The sequence below is a fragment of the Haliaeetus leucocephalus genome, unplaced genomic scaffold, assembly GCF_000737465.1.
Source record: "Haliaeetus leucocephalus isolate CR32 unplaced genomic scaffold, Haliaeetus_leucocephalus-4.0 Scaffold190, whole genome shotgun sequence".
Classification (NCBI taxonomy): Eukaryota; Metazoa; Chordata; class Aves; order Accipitriformes; family Accipitridae; genus Haliaeetus; species Haliaeetus leucocephalus.
Genome location: NW_010972626.1, coordinates 805749 through 827175, shown reverse-complemented (window position 1 = coordinate 827175; position 21427 = coordinate 805749). Strand labels below are relative to the sequence as shown.

General features: G+C 56.1%; 1 protein-coding gene across 1 annotated transcript in view; it reads left to right on the top strand.

The window, feature by feature from the left end:
• AJAP1 (adherens junctions associated protein 1) overlaps positions 1–21123 on the top strand; it is a 37376-nt gene extending 16253 nt beyond the window's left edge. The window contains exons 6-12 of the mRNA XM_010565389.1: positions 771–1036; positions 1225–1379; positions 8649–8783; positions 10527–10614; positions 13203–13445; positions 14899–15029; positions 20587–21123. Of these exons, the coding sequence (XP_010563691.1) occupies positions 771–1036; positions 1225–1379; positions 8649–8783; positions 10527–10614; positions 13203–13445; positions 14899–14971 (960 nt within the window). The 3' untranslated portion in view covers positions 14972–15029; positions 20587–21123. The remainder of the gene's footprint in view (positions 1–770; positions 1037–1224; positions 1380–8648; positions 8784–10526; positions 10615–13202; positions 13446–14898; positions 15030–20586) is intronic.
• Positions 21124–21427: the final 304 nt, after the last annotated feature.

Sequence of the window (21427 nt, the reverse complement as noted above, 5' to 3'; positions counted from 1 at the left end):
GCAGCAGCGGTGGCAAGGATGCTCGCCTGCCCCGCGGGCTGGGAGACAGCACAGGTAGGGTCTGCCGGGGCGGCGGCGGCGGGTAAATTGGGAGGGCTGGGGGGGGGGCCTGGAGCAGAGGGGTCACTGCGGCACGAGTTTCCCCGTGGCAGCAGTGCCCGGGATGGAAATAAGTGTGTGATGTTAAACAGGAGCGCTCGGGAGGGAAGTGGCAGCTCTGATTCATTGCTTTTATCCGAGGCGTTTTCCAGCAGCTTGCTGTGTTTTTCCCATTAGCGGTATCCATCTACAGCCCATCTCCTGTAATCGTGTTCAGCGCCACGCTCGGGCACGGCAGCACGTTCCCCCAGCGCTGTCTGCTGTGTGGACATGGATGGGAAAGCTGCTTCCCATTTATTTCAAATTATATTTGTTATTGCCAGTATTAAGCTGTGGGATACCGTTGTATAGTTTACAGAATTTATTCACTGTGCATCGACTGCTTTTAGCCTACAGTGATTTTCTAGTCGAATCAAAAAAGAATTTTATGGCCTAATCTCAATCCCAGTTAATTTATCTAGCCTGCCCTGCTTGGCAGAAAGAGACAAGCCAACCACAGTGGTGTTCCTGACTTAGAGGAGTTATTTATAGCGGCGAAAAACTCCCAACCTACACACCTTTTAAAAAAAAAATGCCGGAATCGGCTGGATAAATTAGCAAGGGAGTGTTGATAACGACTGCTGGCGTGAGCTGCTCGCTGCGTGATGAGATCCTCAGCCTTATCTCCCCAGACCTGCCACGGCCGATGCCTCTGGCCTCGGTGGCATCGTCCGGTGGGCTCGTCGTCGGCCGGCTGCGGCAGCCTGTCCGCCGGCTCCGTTTGCAGCACGTGGGAGGATGGCTCCTGGCACGTGCCGGTGCTTTCCGACTTCGTGAGCGAGTCGGCCGCCTCGTTTAGGCGAGGACGAGCCGCCGGTGCTGCCGCCTGCCCGCCGGTGCTGCTGCCGCTGCCCTCCCTGGCCGGCAGATCGGCGGAGAACCGCAGCCCCGAGCCTCCGTGTTCCCGGCAGCCTCCCAGGGGACCGGCTGCTTTAATCTGCCGGCTCTTAGCTCTCATTAGGGGCTTTTGCCGGGATCGGAGTTTTTGCTAATTAACTTCTTTTTGCCGAGCGGTGAATACGATAAATTCCTTCCTGGGGCTAAAGGACCTTTTTGATCTCAGCCTGTTCACCCTAAATTGAAAAGCGCCCGAGCTCTGGATCTGCTTTTCCTTCTGCCGCTGGGGCTGAGCACCCCGGAGAGCCCCGGCGAGGAGCACCGAGCCCTTGCCGTGCCTCGGGACCAGCGTTTTGGGAGCAAGCGGCCAGCGCCGTCTCGGAGCCCCGGCCATGCCGTCGCCGGTTTGTGCAAGGCTGTGCATTTTTCAAGCTCTGCTCCTCTTTGTTATATAAGCTTTAGCGGCTGGAAGCGTTTGTTCTCTGCTGGGAAAAACATATGGCTACAAATTAGGATTAGGTAACTCGTCAGTACTTTTTATTTGCCTCAGCGAGCATTGCAAATCCCCATCCTGCCGTCCTGTAAGGCGCCGCACGTCGTGATAGGAGCCCGAGGGGGGTGGGTGACGGGGAGGGATGCTGCTCCCACAGCTTGCGGTCCTTCAGCTCTCTCTGGCAGCAGCCCTGGGGGTCGGGGTGGTCCTGCTTGCAGCACCCAAGGGAGCTGGGGCCACCCTGGGAGCTGGCAGAGCCACCCCAGGGCTCCCGCAGGCGAGGGGACCCACGCTGCCGTCGGATCGGGTGCTGCCATCGTGCTAACGAAGGTGCTGCGTTCCCCGCCGTGTCCCTCCCGTGCCGTGCCCTTGCTTCCCTCTCTGCGTTGCTGGAAAGGGACTTAGTGATGCTGGGGGACCGTGGGGGTTCCCTGGGGCGCGCGTGGGGTGGGAAGGCAGCAGCATTCACTTAGACGAGCAATGAAAGCAAATCCTGCTCAGTTAGGTCTTCCTGTCGCCCCGCTCCCCCTTGCTGAAAAAGAGAAAAAAAAGAGAAAAAAGCCAGCAACAACATCTCCGTGACTCACTAGCAGCAAAAACAAGCTTAAAAAAATTCCCCTGGAATAGCAAATATTCCGCCTGTAGGTAGGAGAGAAGGCAGACGAGCGATTACTTGCGATGTCTGGAAAGAACAGAGAGGCCAGTACGTGCCGCTCTGGTTTGGGGGGTGCCGCCGTGCAGGGGGGCTGTTTTGGGCAACCCACAGCTCAGGTGTGTTTGTCCCGGTGCCACCTCTGCCTGCTCGGCGCCTGGCAGAGTGCTGATGGCAGTCAGATGGGGACGCAATATGTTCACCCAGGCGTAGTTTACGCTTATGCTTCTCAAAATTGCTCTTCCTTTTTCGGGGGCTGTCGTGATCGTTTTACGGTGGAGCACGGAAAGAGAGAAATAATTAAAATTCCGGCGTGCTGCGAGAGGCAAGGGCTGTTTGGAGCTTTCGCCGGGGCGGCCGCGTGGTCGCTCTCCGTGCGGGCTGGGCTCCTCTGCCAAGGCAGAGCATCCTCCTGTACTGTGGGCTCAGCCAAAAAAAAAAAGAAGAAAAGAGAAGAATGAATCAGAGACTGTCAGAGCGAAGGCATGAATTGCGCTCGCTGGGTTGTCTGAGGCGCTCCTTTCAGTATTATTAGAATAAAGCCGTCTTTAATTAAACCTTTAAGTGCTTTATAAGGCAGAAGACTTTATGTGCCGTCTGCCGCTCTTAATGGCGATTTGATCGCCGGTACGCAACGAGTTTGGCATCGTGCTCTGCGAGCGGCGTGCTGGTGAAGGAGCCGGTGCTAAGGGGCACCCCCCCCAAGGCTGGCCCAGAGGTGGGGGACGGGTTTGCTGCCTGGGGGTGCTCCCGGGTGGAGGCGTGGGACTGCGTGGGTGCTGGCGTGGGCACCCGCCGCGCCGGCAGCCGGAGCCGAGCTCATGGCGTGCCCCAGCCCGCCCTCCGCTCCCTCCCTGCCGCTGGCCGGGGAGCGTATTGGGAATGAACAATAATAATAATAATAATAAAAAAGACATTCGCTTCCCTGCTGGGAGATGACCCTGCCTTCAAAAAGAGGGTGCAGGAGAGGGGGCGCTGGATGCAAGGAGATAGCGGAGGCAAAAGGCTTCAAAGGAATTAATTAAAGATAAAATGTGTTTAAAAGAAGACCCTGGGCGGTGGGGCTGCAGCCGCCTCTTTGATCCGCCGTGCACAGGCGTGGGGAGCCGTCGCAGCCGGGGGCCGGAGAGGAGGCGAGGGGGCTGGACGGCATCTCCTGGGCCAGCACCCACCGGTCGCCTTTCCCGGGAGGTTCCCGAAGGATCCTTCGTGAGGCTGTGCCTCAGCTGCGGTTTTCCTTAAGGACGGAGGATGATGGCTGAAGCGAGAAATGAGCGTGGCCGTAAGCTGAGCTCTCTCTGGCGAGGGAGAAGGGACTGTCTTTCTCCCCGGGATTAGCAGATGTCGGGCGTGCGTGTGTGCCTTCACCCACGTGTGTCGAAACGAGCCAGAAACTCTCCTCTGCTGCTCTCAGAAGTATTTATTGCTCGGTGATATTTGCTGTAACACCTGAGCAGATAAGTCCCAGTGTCTTTAGCATAAGCCTCTAGGTTCTTTGTTCTTGGCAAGAATATTTCACATCAGCAGCAGCAGGAGGATATTCTCCTCCTTTCATCAGTCCAACCCAAAATACCAAGAGGTTTCCAGGAACCTTGGTGGGGTTTTTTGCCGAAGAGCTGCATTTTCACTTCAGGATGACTAATGCTCGCTGGGCCGGGTTTCGGAGCTGATCGCCCTGATTTGCCAGGTGGAAAACCAGGGGGCTTTGCCTGCCCAAACTCTGCGTTGAAGGCAAGAGGGGTGTTAAGAGGAGCAGACCCAAGGCGGTTCCCCAGCGCAGTGGGTCAGGCAGCGGATGAGCTGGTTTTGCACCAGATCAAGGTTTTCCAAGACAACCCCTGCCTTATCTCCTCCTCTGTATCTAACCCTTGTGTTTTTTGTAAATTATTTTTCTTACAAGCTATTAAACGGCAGTAGGGTTCGCGTTAACTGCAAAGTCTGACTGATCCCCCCTGGGAAAGGCTGTTTGTGGCTGTGATTGCTGCAGAGCGGCCACGCAACACTCCTGATTGAATTTTTCTGTCCAAAAGCGGTTTTATGGGCTGGATGAGGCTTTCGGGAATCAGATGGCTGGGGAAGCTGTACTGTCTATTGAATCCAGCCAGTTTTCCCCAGCCTCTCCGCGATGCTCGGGAGCGTCCCGGCACCCAGGGTGTGCAAGAAGAGAGGAAAGCGTCTCGTGGCAGGGATGAGGATGGGATGCCAAGCCCCGAGAGAAGACCCCACTTGGGAGAGAGCCCCTCCTCGGGCAGCCCCTAGCACCGATATCCCCCATCCAAAGGCCGGCTGCCCAGTGCGGTGCCGCGCCGAGCCGAGCTGAACGCGGGGCAGGGCGGCGGCAGTGGCGACAGCGCCGGTTGTTGGCTTCTGAGTGGGCTGTGATGCTCACCGTGGAAATTGCTTGGAAGGTTATTTTGGCCGGGAATGATTGCCACGGCACCGATTCCATCTGCGTTTTCATCGTTTCCCTCTCTGTAAGATCTTCAGCTGCTCCCAGGAGCCAGTTCCGTTTTAATGCTCGTTACTGGGAGCCCATTGGGATGGCCTCTCCCCTGCCAGACCCGATGCTTTGATTGAGGAGTGGGAGGGAGAGGCAGATCCTGCTGCAATCAAGCGCTTGCCTCTCCGGCTCATCCCTGCAACTCCGGGCCCTCCCTGCTTCTCACCCCGTGCCAGCAGACCCAGCCTTGGCTGATTTAGGAGATTTAGCCTCTTTCGGCGTTTCGACTCACACCGGGAGTTGCGGGAAGGCTGAGGCAGAGCGGGGAGAAAGGAGCAAGGAAGCAATCCGCGCGGCACGCGTGCGGGAAGGGGCTTAGGTGCTTCGTTGCAGCCCTCCTGCCTGGGGTGTAGCAGGTATTTGGAGCATCTGTTGTTTTGCTGCCACTAACGGTAACTCAAGATTATGGTCTGCAAAATGAAACGGAGCTGTTTTTGCCTTTTTTAATTTTATGCAGCTTAGAGGCCTTGACGAGGGTCTTCAAAGAGTTGCGGCTCATAGCTGTTTTTATTGGGAGAATGAAGAATATGGTCTCCCTAACCAGAGCTGTTGAAATAAAGGCCTTAGGGGATAGAGGTTCTCTTTGTTTTTAATTAAGAGCTTATATCTCCTGTTCGCTGCCATTGCGCACTTCTGCAGTAGCAAGACATTAGTCTCGAATGGATTTTCTCATGGAATTAATTCTGTTGATGCAGAGCTGTCCGGGAGCCGTTTCAAAAGGTGGCCAGAAAGGCCAAAACTCAGCGCTTTCATCTCGGTGGCAAATACACGGTCTTTAAAATAACACACAAAAAAAGCCCTGGCATTTGCTTGCTTTGAGAAGATTGGGTTTTTCCCTGGACCTGGGGAATTTGGAGTTGCATTTTGCAGGTTGACGCACGGCTGCTGCCCGAGCGGCCGTGGCCGGGGCTGCTGCCCACGGGGACACCAAGGCCGGGTCTCCCACCGCCGAGGGGACGAGAAGTCCCCGGCAAGAGCGGAGCGTGCTCGGACGGCGCGCGAGTGGAAAAACCCAGCAATATTTCAGCATTTCCAAGGGTTCAAAGAGCGCCTTTGAAGAGCTTTTCCTCCTGGCAGGCGACACATTAAATTCTGCTGCACTAGCAGAAGCGCAGGGGTTTGGACACACTTTCAATTCCATTAAATACTTCTCCTGTAATTACCCTCGAGTTAAATGGTCACTGCGTCAAATTGCCTAGTAAAAGCCTTGTAAGAGGGAGCCGCTCGCAGTCCCCTCGCAGATATGAAGCATTTACAGCTGCCGTGGCCGGTGCTGGACGGGGCGGCAGCTCGCCGGGCGTCCCATCCTGATCCCGCGCGCCAGCCTCTGCCCTTCCCGCAGCTTGTTTCTTCGCCGGTGATTACCGTGTAATTAAGTGGCCGGTGGGTTCTGTAGCTTTGCCATTTGAAACGTTGGCCACGGAGATGGGCAAACCAAACCGAGCCACCATGATGCCTGCTTCCAGGTTCTTTCCCGCAGCCTGCCCCGCGTTTTGGGGGAGTGGGTTTTCACTGTGAGTTACGTGTGTGCCAGGAGGCTTCCCGCACTGGAGGAGGAGGGTAATTTGGCTTTATGAGCTATTGATTTTATCCTCCAGGTCCCTTTCCTCCAGACAGATTGGGTTCCTAGGGCCGTGTTTAAAATAATGCTTTGGTCTTCGCAGCCATCTCTCTTTCACCTTGCCTCGCTCCCTGGGTGGTGTGTGTCCCTGATGGGGTGTTCCCCTCTCCCAGGATGCCCCATCCATTAACTCCTTCTCCTGTAGATTGGACATTTCTGTTCAGTTTTGCTCTGTATGGTTCCGTACATTTCTTCAAAGGCCCGGAGGAAAGGATTTGATGCATTTGTGAAGTAAGAACAAAGACCTATTAGTCCTTATGGCAGGGGCTGTTGCTGCAGGGCGTCCCAGGAAATCATCCCCGGTACCCATCAGGTCCCCTTCCCTCTTCCCATCACTGCCGTGGTTAAGGCTGCCAGGAACAACATCTCCCATCCCCTTGAAATCCCCCCAGGCTTTGGTGCAGAATTAATATGCGATGCAAAGGAACTTTCTTCTATGCTGGTACATATGGCAACTTATGTATGTGATGGAGTCTAAAATTATCCAGCCCTTCTTAAAATCCATGTGTCCTGCTCCGAAGAGCCGCCATCCTCCCCAGTGCTCAGCCACCTGCAATCTGTTCTGCCTGCGCCTTTCCCATTACGTAAGTGCAAGGATTAATTGCATCGTTAGGTTCTCCCATGTCTCTGCCGCCTCTGCCTCGGCTCCCATCTTTGCAGAAGATCTCGTTTCCGACGCCGCTTCTGTTTTCAAAGGAATCGGGCACTGGGCTGTTTTTATTTTATTTTTAGAGTCGTTCCTTTTATCTTTTTCGGCAGTGTCCCACTGGGAGCTGCTCCAAGATTGGATGCCGTGAAGGATGCGGCCGGGCTGGCTGCGCCGGGCTGCTGCCGGGGCGGGTGTCGCTCCTGACCCAGCGCGCGCGGGCGTGAGCTGGGAGCTGCCGACTGCGCTTCTTGGTTCCGTCGGGACACGGCTCCCGTCGCGACCGTCCTCCAGGAATATCCGAAGCACGGGGCCGGCAGTCTTTCTCTGCGCCTCGCCTTCCGCCGGTGGGGTGCCGGCGGGAGGTGGGGAGCCCTGTGGCGTTTTCCCTCGGAATTCCCGTGGGAAACGAAAGCCGGAGCAGCCGAGGGGCAAACAACGTGGCTCTGGCTCCCCGGTCGCTCGTGGGAGTTGGCCGATCTCCCCAGCCGGGGGGAGGATGACTCCGCCAGCCCGCGCAGCTCCGGGCTCGGCATCTCCCGAGCGATCCTGCCTGTCCCGGCTGTCCCCGCGGGTGTTGGCTCTCGGTCCGGAGCCACCCCCCCCCCACAGCCTGCAGAGCCACGAGCGGGTTCTCGAAGCCTCAAGGGCACGAAGCCCAACGGCTGCTCCCTGGCATCAGACCCCTCCGGAGCCGGAGGTGGTGCGGAGGAGGTGGGTGCCGGGTCCTCCCCGTCCTCCCACCTTCCCCGTCCCCAGCCCTCGCGTTTGCTTCCCCTGACCCGCTCTTTGTTCTGGCAGCTGCTCGTGCCAGCCGTTCTCCGGAGGAGCCTTGTCACAGCCCTGTCACAGCGTGTTTGAACCAATTGAAGTGTAATTGGGAGTAAATGAAGGAAATGGGTCATTTGCAAAATAGGTGCTTGAGTCGAGGGAGAAAAATAACCCTGACGCATCCCATCCCGCTGCGCTCGGCTTTGCCAGGGCGCGGGGGCTGGCGAGCAGCCGTCCCGGCTGTCCGTCCCGTGGCTCCCTGGGGAGCCCTGGGGAGCAGAGGAAGAACCCCAAAGTACCCGGGGTTTGCAGCATTCTGCACCTCCTTGTGTTTGGGTGGGCTCTTGCCTTCTGCCGGCCCGATGCTGGGACCGTGCCAGGATGCAAAGAGCCGGCAATTCGGAAGCGTTGGCCTTCGGGAATTCATTTCTCCTTGGTCCTGCCTCTAAGAAAACCCCTTTGCCAGCAATGTCCGTGGCGTGGCTGACGTCCGCTGCCACCTCCCGCTTCGGACCACATCCCATCCTTAAAACCAGTCGGGGTCCCTGCTCTTCCCTCCAGCTCTTCTCCCAGATGTCCTCCATAGCATGTCTGCCGGCAAAGCGGAATAAGCGCTAGAAGATGCCGGGTGCATGCTTCCTTCTAGAAACCCTGCCGCTTTTATTCCGGAGGTGCATGCTTTTGCTCTGCCAGATGCCAGAGCTTTGTGGTCGCCAGGGCGGGTGCCAGCCCATCGCGCCCGTCCCCTTCGCACCCGTCCTTGCCAAGCAGCTCCCTCGCCGGCAGCCTGCCGTCGGTCGCTGGCTGCTGCCCGCCCTGCCGGCACGCCAGCTCCGGGGCTGGGAGCGAAGCCTTTCCCGCAAGCGATTGCTACCCCGGTGCTTGGCACTGGGCGTGTTGTAGTGAATCAGACTCGCCGAAGGTGACCTTGGTTTTATTATATTAAACTGTCAAGACTCACATTTCTCTGAGCATTTGATTTATGCCCAGGATGCATCCTGGCAGCAAAGTCCGCAGCGCTAAAAAGGTGTCGCCGCTGGCTGGCCTCATTGCTCAAAATCGGGGATTTTATGGGTCTCCACGTACCGAGCGGGGATCCGCGCCTCCTTCCCGAGGCAGCCAGCGGTGAAGCCTGGGTCCTGCAGCCTGGGCAGCACGGGAGCACCAACAAGGGCGAGATGATGGTGGATCTTGAGCAAGGATGCTCAGGTGGCGAGGTGCGGTGCTGAGGCACGTGCGCCCGTGGGCAGGGCTACCGAAAGCCAGGGGAGGTCGAGGCGTGATGCGCACTTGTGCTCCCGAAAGCTGGGAAGCTGCTGCGCTGGGTGCTGGAGCTGGCTTTTGAAAGGTGAGTGTAACTCTTTGTGCACCCACGCTGAGGAGTTTCCACCTCCCCTCGGGTGTCACCGTGGGTCTCGGCAGCATTGCACGGCTTTTCTCCCGCTCTTCCCCAGGCCAGATGCGTTTTCCATCATGTTCCTGGGCGATTAGCGGTTCTTTGGAGGTGCATGGGCTGGGGAGGCATCCAACACCTGTGTGCCTCGGGAGGTGGCAGCTTTGCCCTGGGAGTCAGGCTAAACTCAAGCAGTTTTTCCTTTTCTCCCCTGATGAGTGCTGTCGGCAGCGTGGGTGTGCGGGCAGGGACCCGAAACCCCCGGAGAGCGGGGATGAGCAGGGGGAGACGAGATAACAAATTTCAAGGGAGTCAAAACTTTTGTCCTTCGAGAGAAGGCAGCAGAGCAGCAAGCGTGAGCCGTGGTTTAAAATACCACTGATAAATCTCGTCTGGCCTAATTACCCAGCCTGGTGTTTGGGCTACTGCTCAGAGTCTCACACAAGCCTGCCGCGAGAGCGGGGTGCGCTGTGCCGAAAGCAGGAGAGCTGCGGCGTGGCCCCAAATCTGCTGCTCAGGAGAGTGGGAGAGCCCTGGGCGGTGTTCCCGTGGGAGCGGGGGGGGATGCTCCCGTGGAGAGCGGCGCTCCGGGATGCAGCGGGGGCACGCCGCCCCCGACCTGTCTCTCCCGGGAGGGTTTTCCGCCTTCTGAGCCCCTTTTGCCGGGGAAGGGATGTGCGTGTGTACGGCTGCCGGCGCTGGAACCCGTGCGCTCTTGTGTGGGAAGAAGCAGCGATTTCCTCACCACATGCACGCGCACGAGCTGGGAGCACTGTGCATGTATTGCCCAGATGCATGTATATATATGTGTGTGTGTATGTGTGTATATATATATAACTGCTTGTTTTCCTGTCATACTAACACTTATTTATTAAAAATCTCATCCATCAGGAGTTGCAACATCTGTTTGTGAAAAATAGCACATCCTTGGGCTGCAGCCAGGAAAATCATTTCATTACGAAATTGCAACTGTAAAGCAGCACAAAATCACAAACATACTGTACATTGAGATGCTTTTGTTTCCAAACTGCTCATTAGGAATGATACACGAGCCAAAATTATACCCTGTGTAAGGTGAATTAGGAGAAAATGAGCCCATCCGACCTTCTAAGTGAGCAGCAGTTAGTGCAGTAATTATTATCTCTGGTTAATCCTGCACCCACTGCAAGGCTGCGCTCAAGTTTCCCTTTCCGTCCCGGAGGGGATACGTCTTCACATCTCTTCCGTTCTTCGTGCCTAATTCGGGCTGACAAGGAACATACTTGAGAGGATAGGAAATGAGAAGCCTGGCTTAAAGATTATTTTATGTAAGGCAGGAGAGAGGATTGCGTCGCCGCCGCCGGGGGCTGCGTACAGCCCCGTGCCGGAGAAGGGCTCGGGAGGAGGCGGCGGGGGGGTCTGTGCGTGGTGGGGGGCTTTGCCCGGGATCCCCCTTGGCTCCTGTCCCCACTCTCTCTCCTTTCTTTTCTCTGCAGGTCTGGCGGTTCATCAGATAATCACTATTACCGTGTCCCTCATCATGGTCATAGCTGCTCTGATAACAACTCTTGTCTTAAAAAATTGGTAAGGTACTCTCCTGGGTCTGTTTGGCGTGGGGGGGTGGCGCGGGGACGGGGACAGGGTGGGGACGGGGGACGCCTTTCCTGCCGTGAGCGCCGAAGCCCGTGGCGGCCGCCAGGATGGCTTCCGAAAGGCATCGCGGGAGAGAGACGGTTGTTTTAATACCGAAACCTCCAGAGGAGGTCGAAGCAGCTGGCTTCGTCGTGCCCCTGCGGCTCCCCCGCCTCTCACCGCGTGGCGTGGGCGGCTTTGGGGACCGGCACGTGGCCAAGGGCGGGCGGCCGAGTCCCACGCGGGACGCGTGCACGTCGCGGCCCCGGGAGCGAGTCGCTGCAACGTGATGCCACCCGGTGAGGTCGAAGTCGTGCGTTCGGCCGCGGCCGCTGTCCCCGCGAGGGTGCCGGGACCTGCCCTGCGCTGGGTGGCATCTCCTCGGCCCTCGCTTAAGCAGCTTTGCTGCTGCTCCTTAAATTGCCGGCTTGGCTCGGCAAGCAACAATCGCGTTTTCTGACCTTCCCTCCGACTCCAGGGACTGAAGGGCACCTTCGGAGCCCCTCGGATGCCGCCGGTTTGAAGCGTGCCCCGTCCCCCGGAGCGCTCGTGCGCTCCTCCAGCTTAATTTGCTCCCGTTTATTCTCTCAGCACGGCTGGGTGTATGGCAAAATAGGTTAGCTTTTCGCTTCAGGCGCTCGTGGCTTTACCTATTTTCCCAGGGAAACTGGCCTACTTTGAGGTCAGCGTCGCTGGCATTAGGGATATGGCTGCAGCTCTGGGCCGGTGCGAGAGCTGCCGTACGGTGCTGCCGCGCTCGGCGGCGGCGGTTCTCTCCTCCAGCAGTCTCCTCCAGCCCGGCCGGCTCCTGCCCGCCCAAGCTCTCCCAAGGCACTGCAGCAAATCGATTCCTGCACGCAGGAGGAAATTAGAAAACCCGGTTGATGAAGAAGCTTGCTCGCTCCCCGGGATTAGAGGAAAACCTATTTGCAGGGCTCCGGAGGCATTTTCATCTCGGCAGAGCTGTAGCGAAGTGTTGCGGCTGGCCGAAAGCGCCGAGTTGCTCGCCCCGCAGACGAGTTTGCTTTGCTGGAGCAGGCCCGCGGGGAGGTGTCGGGAGTGCAGCCAGTGATGCTCAGACAGGAGTTACTTTACCAAACTTCCCTAATCATAGCCGTATTTTGGTGAAAGAGCATGGAAAATACTTTATAAAACACTTCTGGGATTTTTCTCTAGTAGTGGTCACGAGCAGTCCATATCATTGATCCGGCTGACCGCAGCTTGCCAGAACAGCTCAAGTAACCTAATGCTGAAGCCAAAAAGGAAAAAAAAAAAAAAGAATACAATGATCAGCGTAGCATAGAAATTGTTGACAGTAAGTGAAGTTGGGAAATCCCCAGAGGATACCTGCAGGCGAGCGCGGTCAGCAGTCAGACGTGCCCCAGGCGGGAAGGCAGCACCCCGATGAGTTTGCTCAGCCCTAACATTTGCCAAACCGCTTTGGGTTTTGACGCGGTTTTTAGGCTACCTCCGGCGCTGCTCGCGCAGGCGAGGGCCGGCCGCGCGCTGGCTGCGAGCTCCATGGCAGAGCTGACCCAAATCACACGCTTGGTCCCCGGCCCCAAACAGGACGCGGTCCTGATCCCCGTCCCTTAGGCTGGCGCTTGTCCCCCTCGGGCAAGACGGGTGAGCGATGGCCGTGTGCCACGCTGGCGTCCTTCTTGTCGTTACTCCTTCTGCAAACGTGCCATGACGGAGCTGACGGTTATTTTAGTGGCTGTCTCTTTCGGTTGCATCAGCCGGTGCAGAGCAGGCTGTGCCCCGCTGCCGGCAGATGCTGCCAGCGTGGCCGGCGCCGGTCCCGGGGGAGCCCTGCGCTCCCGGCCCCGCAGGTCTCCCTCCACGGGCAGCACCAGCATCCCCAGCTCCCGCGGCCCTCGGAGTTGCGGTCTTCCGAAACTCCAGTATTAGGATAGGCGCTGTCAATCCTGTTCAGAAAAAAGCGACACCTCACCTAAATCAGCGTCTAGACCCTTAAATAGGACCAGCCTGATCGAGGGCAGGTCCCTGCTAGCTCCCTTGTTTCCTTCGTACCGAACCGCAAGCGTTGCACGGCCACGAGATCCCGTTGGAGCCTCAGGAGCCGGTGGAGTCACCGGGGAGCAGGGCTGCCCTGCCAGCCGTCCCTTGGCCGAGGGGGAGCGTGTCTGCCATGTCAGACCGGTTTCTGAGCTTATTTATCCCAGTAAGTTAAACCCTTTTGGTGCCTCCCAAGCGGAAAAGGTTTCACTTCCATTTTTTTCACCTGTCTTTTCACTTTAAAAAAAGGCTTTCATTCCCTGCAGGTATAAACGTATGACTTGTCAAGTCATTCCTCTGGTGGTAAAAAGCTTATATCTAAAATTTAAATTCGATCCTCCAAAAAAAAAAAAAAGGTGAGCCAAACGACTGCTTGATTGTGGCCGATCTTTCCCACATGCCTGAATTCTAATCTAATATCGAGCGATGTGCAATTAACGGCCAGGAGCGCGCGTTCCCCCTGCCGAGCATCAGCGACGCGCGGTGCGTCGTGTCCCTTCTTCTCTCCCCCGCCGCCCCAGCTGCGCGCAGAGCGGGCGCCCGCGGCGCAACAGCCACCAGCGCAAGCTGGACCAGCAGGAGGAGAGCTGCCAGAACCTGACCGACTTCGCCCCCGCCCGCGTGCCCAGCGCCCTCGACATCTTCACCGCCTACAACGAGACGCTGCAGTGCTCCCATGAGTGCGTCCGGACCCCCGTCCCCGTCTACGCGGAGGAGGTGTTGCGCTCGCCCGGGGATTATAAAACGACCTTCAATGGAAACAGGTGAGGTGGCCGGCGCGGGTTCCCTGCGGGTTGGGGAGCGCCGTCCTGCTCCGGGGGTCCGCTTGCCCCCTCTTTTCCCCGGGGAGGAGCGCACGGTGGAGCTGCCTTCCTCCGGCTCTCCGAGCCACGATGCTCGCCTGCCCCGTAGCTCAGCGTAGGCACGGCCGCTGGACCTCTCATCCCGCCGATGAGGGTGGGCGGGCGGCTCGGTGGCCCCCGTCCTCGCGGTGTCGGCCGGCCAGACCCCCCCCACGGCTCAGCAAGCCCCGGCAGCGTTCGGCACCGCACGTTTTTCAGTTCCCGCCCACTGCTGCTGCCAGCACGTAAATGCTGCTGGATCCATCTTCCAGCGTTCGTGCTGTCTCCTAAAGTGGCATCGAAAGAGCTGCTGGGTTGCGAATGAGCGGGGTGATTAATGGAGGAGCGGGCAGCGAGAGCCAAATGAACCGTTTGTCTGGTGTGAAATAACGATGCGTTAACGAGGAGGCTTCGTAGCGGCTGGCAGCAGGGCGTAAAAGATGCGAGCCCTCGCTCTGCCTGCCCCTTGCCTGCGTGGGTGGGAGGTGGTCAGGAGCGACCTCTCCCCGCGCCCCGGGCTGGTTCCCAGAGCCCTTTCACCGGGTGCTGGTGCAGTTTCACCACGCCGTAAACGCTTGCCCCCCACCAAAGCTAGAGGGAAAATCAGGAGGGGAGTTTTGAGGAAGAAAACGAGCCACTGGTGCTCCACGCAGCCTGGCTGGACCGTGGTGTGCGTGCCACCCACAGCTGACGTCTACCTGCATGAAGGACAGAAAAGCCTGGAAGCCAACAGCTTGATAGGCATCTTCTTAACCATCATCTTCTGTGTGCGCATGGGGTTTTGCTAGTTCACGTTTTTCAGGGTTTCCTCAGATCTTGGAAGGCAGAGAACTGGCAGGGATTTTCAAACCATTTCGTTGAACGTACGCGTGCATTGATTTTGATGCAAACCCCAGCCCAAGTGGTCCAGGGGTGCCCTTGTTCTGGCTGGAAGGGGGTTGTCGCTTTTCTGCCGTCAAGTGATGCTTTCTGGGATCCTGTTGGCCTCGGTGCATTTCCAGGCAGCCTGGCGGACCCCGTGCAGGCGATGAGCACGGCAGACCCGTGCGGGACCCGGGAGACGGGGAGGTGGCAGATAGGAGATGCTCTGCTGCCATTTGGGGTCAGCTATCCCTGCAGCAATTGGCTGCGTCAAAAGGTGCTCGTGCACAGGGGCCAAAACGTTTGATATTACAGTCCGTCCTTCTCTTCTTCTCTCTCTGCTTTGCACCACCCTGGTTTCCGAGGCCAATAAGCCCATTCAAAGCATTACTTCAGAGATTTCTTTTTTTTTTCCCCCCCCCAAAAAAAGCTGATTTTTGCAGCAGGCCATCTCGGCTTGCTCCTTGTGTGTTACATACCGGCACGTGCAAGCCCCTTTTTCTGCTCGCTGCAGACCCTCTTCTTCTGACCGGCATCTTATTCCCGTGGCCTTTGTGTCTGAGAAATGGTTTGAAATCTCCTGCTGACTGGCCGAAGCCTGTTTGACTTCTGGGGGCAGGGCAGACGCCATCGGGCTGTTTCCTGGTACGTACCGCGCTCCCCCCCGCGTCCATCACGTGTGTGTCCCCCCCGTGCCCATCGTCCCCTGCCTGCGAGCAGCCGCTCTCTTCCCTGCCATCCTCCGCTCGCCCTTCTTTTGGGACGTCGGACCCGAGCAGGGCGGCTCACCCAGCCGGGATGGCTGGAGACGTCTCCCGCTGTGGATGGGACGTTGGGTGCCAAAATGGCTTTTCCACAGAGGTGAATTACAGACAGGCCTGAGCTAAAGGCAGGGACTGGGATGGATGTGGACTTGCGAGGGAAGGGTCCTTGGGGCAGCCTTGAGCTTCAGCCTGATCCTGAGGTTCCAGCCCACCTCTAAAACCTCGACAAGCGATCGTAATTGCCGGGCTGTGAAATGGCCTGATCTGTAATTAACCTCTTGTTGCATGAGGAACGGTCTGTCTCATTCAAGAGTCACGCATCCGACATGCACTCTCCATTGGTACCCAAAAGCTCATTTGATGATGTTTCCTGTCCTAAACATTTCCATGCTCCCGCTGCGAGGGTGCCGGGGTCCTCCTCTTCCTCCTCCTCCTCCTCCTCCTCCTCCTCCTCCTCCTGCTCCCATGCCCCTTCTTGCTCTGTGGGAAGCCGAGCCTGCAAGCCTGTGTGCGCAGTCCCCAGCAGCCAGGTTCACGCCTCGGGTACTGCTGCAACCAAAGGAGTACAACAACGTTGTACTGGTTTCAACAGTACGTTGTTTGGGGATTTTTTTTTTTTGAGTTGGCTTGAGCCGTTTTCGCCTCCTTGTATTGCTTTTGAAGGTGGCATGGCCGATAGCGGTGGCAGGAAAAGCAATTAGGGTTCACTGCGTGCCAGCTCACCGTGGGGCAGCGGTGCCCGTTCGAGCCGCGCACTCAGGTGAATTAATTGGTCTGTCCCAAGTCCCTGCTGTAATGAATCATATATTCAGTGTAAATGAAATTTCCAGCCTTCCCTGACTGCAGCTTGCTCGGAATGGCCTGTTTAACATTATGCTCAGCTATTGAACACAGAAATATAATTAGATTAGAATGGAAGGGAATAAAAAGTTAATGGTCTCAGCTGTGCCCGGGGCTGGCTGTGTCTGGGCAGGCCAGGTGAGGTGTGTGCCTGCCTGCCTGCCTGGCGGAGGGCAGAAAGCAGAAAGTGAGGGTTCGGCCGTCTGCCCACCGGTGTCTTTGCCCGCAGGGTCTCGCTGGTGTGACCCCGCTGCTCAGCCGGGGCGGCTCTGCCCCCCGAGAGCCTCTCCTGGCTGGAGGGGCTTTGCTAGGGAATTTAAAAGGCTCTCACTCCCCATCTATTAGTGTTCTCCCATTATTACTCTGACTTTTGTTGCGGCTGCTGTCTCAGGGGGTCAAAGAGCCAAAGTACCTGGCCAGAGAGCTGGCGTTAGTGAGCAAGGGCAGCGGGAGGATGAACAGGGAGGTTCTGCAGGGTCTTCCTCAACAGCACGCGCGGACGCTAGCTGCTGAAAGCAAACAGCAATAGCCCGCTCTACCTCTTCCACCGTGAGCTTTGTAGTTTGTGATGTCTGTCCGTTGGCTTAAAATTATTAAAAAAAACCCAAAACAATGCAAAACCCAAGCCAGTCATAGTTGGATGCCATCAGGAGCTCTTGTGCCAGAAGCGTAGAGGGAAGGAGAATGAGCAGCTCCGGGCTGTTGCCTGCTATGGGAAGGCGGTGCAATTCCCACCGCTCCTGCCCAAGGTCCTGTGAAACTCTGTGCCAAAGACCGCGCCCTGGTCATCTCCATACATTTCTTTAAATAGTTCAAAGCTGGTTCATTATGCCTTATTAAATCCTTGAAATTCTCATTGACCTGTTTTCATGGAATCTATAAAAGGCGTATTGACACGCTCTGGAAAAATCTATCCGAGTCATACCTTGAGCATAAGCTCCGTAACAGTCTTTCAATTATTTATACAGTTCTGGAAGCTGATGTTTGGTTTCATTAATGTTAACAAAGTGAGATGAATCCAAAACCTGTTCTCTGCATGTGTACATGTGCGTGTGTATATTTGCACTGGGGTATTTCTGGCACACACGCCTGAGTGGTATGTCATGGTAAAAACCAGGTGACTGCCATAGAACCCTACCGTCTGTGGGGAGTAACCTCGAGAATGTCACCGTGGCACAGATAACAGGAGAAATTGCCCTCGTCCCAAAATGGGGTCAGCCCAAATCCTTTAGAAGTTCAACAAGGTCGCTTAATATTTTTTCCGCACCATGCTACTTCCCGTGCATGGTTGCCTACATCTTCTGCCGGGGCACGGTTGTTAGAGCGAGGACCTGCCAGGGTCGCGGTGTGTATGTTTTCCGAGTGGGCTTTGCTCTGCGTGGCGGTGCTGCACGGCTGTTCCGGCAGCCCAGTGTTTGCCCCGCAGCCCATGGCGGTAGGCACGGCTCCCCGTGGCTTCCCAGAAGCCTGCGGTCGAAAGATGCTTTGCAACCCCATGCAAACAGCATTTTGCATCAACGTGTGCCAGCTGGGACATCCCACAGACAAAATGAGTATTTCAAGTTTCACCTGTCCCTGTGTAAGGTAAAAGCTTCCAAGAGCAGATGGCGTTGAGATAAGCTCCCTGGTAGTCTGTCCCCTGTCGTCGCGGTTGCCTTGTACTGTCACTGGACAGATGCTGCTGAGCGCAGGAGGAGTGGTGGGACTGAGGAAGCCTTTCCAGCTCTTGTTTCTAGAGGAGAGGCTGGTGGAAAAGAAGACGCAGCTGCTTTGGGCTGCACCTCTTCTGGAGGGATGGCTGTTCTCCTGGCTGGCTTTTACGGTAGCAGCAACATCGCCTGAAGGTGACCTGAGCCGATGTTGATGCGCTGCATCTCGGCAGAGGTGGAGGGATGCTCTAGAGCACGTGGAGCTTCTTGGCTGGAGGGGTTACGTGCAGCTTTCTCTTCCCAGCCCCTTTCAGCATGAGCGGAGGATGGAGGAGGGCATGAGAGGAGCAACCCCCAGTCGAGGCGAGCGGGGCAGGAGGGGCTCTCCCCGCTCTGCAGCCACACAGCCACACACCCAGAGGGTCAAACGCTGCACCAGAGACCTCTCTCCTTGGAAAGGCTCAAAGCACTTTACAAGTTTTAATTGATGGCACTTCACAGCTCATAGCTGTCTAACAAGGAAATCAGTACTACGGAACGTGTAGAGTCAGAGCTGGAGACAGAAGACGGACGATGTGACCGGGGACAGGGATGGCAGGGCAGAGAGGGGGTGCGGACATTCTGACTAGATGAGCACCGGGAGGCTGGTTGGAGTTTAATGGGGACTTTACATATTACAGTCCATCAGCACTGTGCGAGTACCGAACGTCGTGCTGCCTAAATGGCAGCGTGGCATTTGACGATGCTGATGGCAACGAAAGGCTGGGCTGAGTGGCTGCAGGGAGCAGATGTAAGGGACGGCGCGGCGGAACGGTCTCCAGCCTGGAGAGCTGCAGGCAGCGCCGAGGTGGTGTCAGGAAACCCGGTGAAACTCATCGAGTTACACGGCGAGCAGATGTTGGAAGCTATTTCCCGGGGTCACGTTCATCCCGTGCCAACGGGAGCGATGGGGCGGGTTCCCGTGCCACCGGCACGGTCGCTGCCGGGGCGCTGGCGCTCCCAGGAGCGGGCGACGTCGCCGGCGGTGAGCAGCTGTTGGAGCTTTCCAGCAGATTGCCTCTGCCGGCAGTCAGGTCCCGCGGGAACGCTGCCTCGTAGATGGATGTCGCACCTAGGAGGACCTGGCCCCTCCGCCCAAGGCTGGCTTAGGTGGAGAGTAAAGCGCTCAATCAAAGCATTCGTGCCAGGCAACTCACTGAGGAACTATCTGCAGGGGGGGTGCAAGAAGCGAAACTATCTGTGCCCCGATCACGGCAGATGACAGAGGAGACGCAGTGCCAAGGCGGAGGCAGGAGCGGCTGCTGGTTTTGCAAACCGCAAGGTGAAATTTGCTGAAGACTCGCGTGGCTTTTGGCCGGGCACCGCAGCAAACTGTGGCTGTTTTGGTTTGATTTCGTACTGGCTTTGGGGCTTTCTGAAATGAAGTTTGAGATTTCGCATTATTCTTGTCCTTAATCCCGCTCTCTTTGACTGAAAAACCCCATGGAATGAGATTATACAAAAATCGGTAAGGTTGATCAAGCACTGACCTACTTTGCACAAAGAGGCTATTTGGAATACAATATAAATTTTACATCCTGCAATGCACGCATTAAATAGTATTCATCCAGAACTATGCAAATGTTCGGCATCGCTGTTAGGGAAGTGGCGATTTGAGACCTGAAAATCGTAGTGGTACGGTAACGTTGATCTGACCCTAGCTTTTGCACAAGGTAGTTAAAATTGATGGTATTGTATGGTAATTCCGTGCTTTGAACACGGCGAGCAGCTGCTGTGATGGCCCCGTTCTGCCTAACAACAGCAAATGGTTTGTATTAACATTAACAGATAATGAGTCATCATAAAAAAGCCCGGCTTGCCTTCGGAGGAATAACAGCAGTCCCAACACAGCCCCCATGCAGGAGATTAAGGACTCTGTAAAATCTGTCTCGCTAATTAAGACTTCGGCGTTGTTCTTGGAGATGGTATATATTGGGCATCTTGCTTCAAAATAATGTTGAAAAAAGAACCCTCGAACAGAAAGCGTATTGCATTTCTAAATGCTAATGACCAGCTAGTCAGAGGCCGTCGCGTAGATGAGGGCATATATGTCATGAGCGCACTCCGGGCAGCTCTTCTGCATATGCTGACTATATGTCTGCTGCATATAAAGCCCGCACGCGGGTAGCTCGGTCTCAGGCACAGCACGTATCACTATACATAAAGCCAGTCGCATACAGGTGAAGCAAGGGGCCGCACACTAATGATGGGGAGTAATTGTCTTCACACAGAGGTTGAAAGATTATGTAGGGAGAGGTCTTTCGGAAGACGGCAAGTAAATAGCGTAAGAGGAACTTCAATAGGATCTCTGGGTTTGATGCTTAACCAATTCTCTATTGATTTCTTTAGGGCATTTAACTTTAGAAAATCTTGTTAGTACTCATCATCATCTTCTCATCTGCCAGAGCACTCGCTGCTCCTAGCCCGAGCATGAAAAGCTCCAGAACGCAAGGATGCTGAGGAATAAATCACGCTTTGGAAAAGGCCCCGAGGAGATAGAAGCGCGCAGTAGGGCACGCGGAAGGCTCTTAGTCGCTCCCACCGCTCGCCAAAAGCGTCCCTGTCCCAGCGCGCGCATCCCCCTTCGGAAGGCCGCCCCGCCAAACGTGGCGGAGAGCGAGCTGGGCAAGGCCGGGCCTTCTCCGGGGAGGCAGAAGTAGTGGTCCCAGTCCCGAATGCAGACTGGCAACTCGGCAGGGGGAGGTGACTGACACCCCGCTTCCTCCGTCCCCCGCTCCCCCGGGATGCTCGCCCACTGCCATCGACGTTTGCTCCCCTGAGCCCCGCGGTGCCGCTGCTGGGAGGAGGGGGAAGCCTCCGGGCTCCTGGGGGGCATCGGAGAAGCGACGCGAGTCATGGTGCGTTGCCCTGTCGTGATTTAACCTTTGTTTTTCTTCTTGTCCTTAACAGGATTCCATTGGTGAACCTGTAAAAAATATAAAAAAATAATGGGTTACCTGTACCTACCATTTCCGTTTACCAGTAGGAGACTCAAAGAGCAGCGTTCTATGGGCCAAATATATTTTTATAAAAATGAACACGCCTATAGGTAACTGCGTTTTTCAAAGAGCGCTTTTTTTGGAGAGGAGAAAGACAAAAGTGCGAGCAAAGAATCCTGTGGAGGAAGAGGAACCGGCGAGGGACTGAGAGGGAAGGACTGGGCGCCTGGAGCCTGGACGCGGACTGTGACTCTGAACCTGTGCCAATAATACCATTATGTGCCACGTACCGATGCAAAGACTTCGCGAGAAGCTGAAGCTCAGTCGATAACGCCTAGAAACGTTGTGGAGGACGAGTGGGGCGTCTCTTCTGGTGGGGTCATTCATTCCGGTCCATACGCATACATACATACGATATATGTAGAGAGAAAATATATATATACACACACAAACACTTTTTGTACTGTAGCAATTTTTGGAGATCTTAAATACTCATTTTTAAAGAAGATGTCATGGGCTAAAAGTCTCATTTCTTTAACACGCATAATACAAACTAGGTGAACCGATGTTTTCTACTTTGGCAGCTTGCCTTTCGAACCTATATGTGTATATATAGGTAGACATATATACATATATATACGTATGTGTGTGTATGTATAAACATATATATGTATGTATACATATATAGAGAGAGATATATATAGTTTTGGTTCTTTTTGGAAATGCTTTTCCAGTGGTGGCGAAGTGACCGCAGCGGCGAGCGGCGGGGGACGGCCGGGGCCGCGCTGCCGGCACAGCAGGCTGCCGGCAGG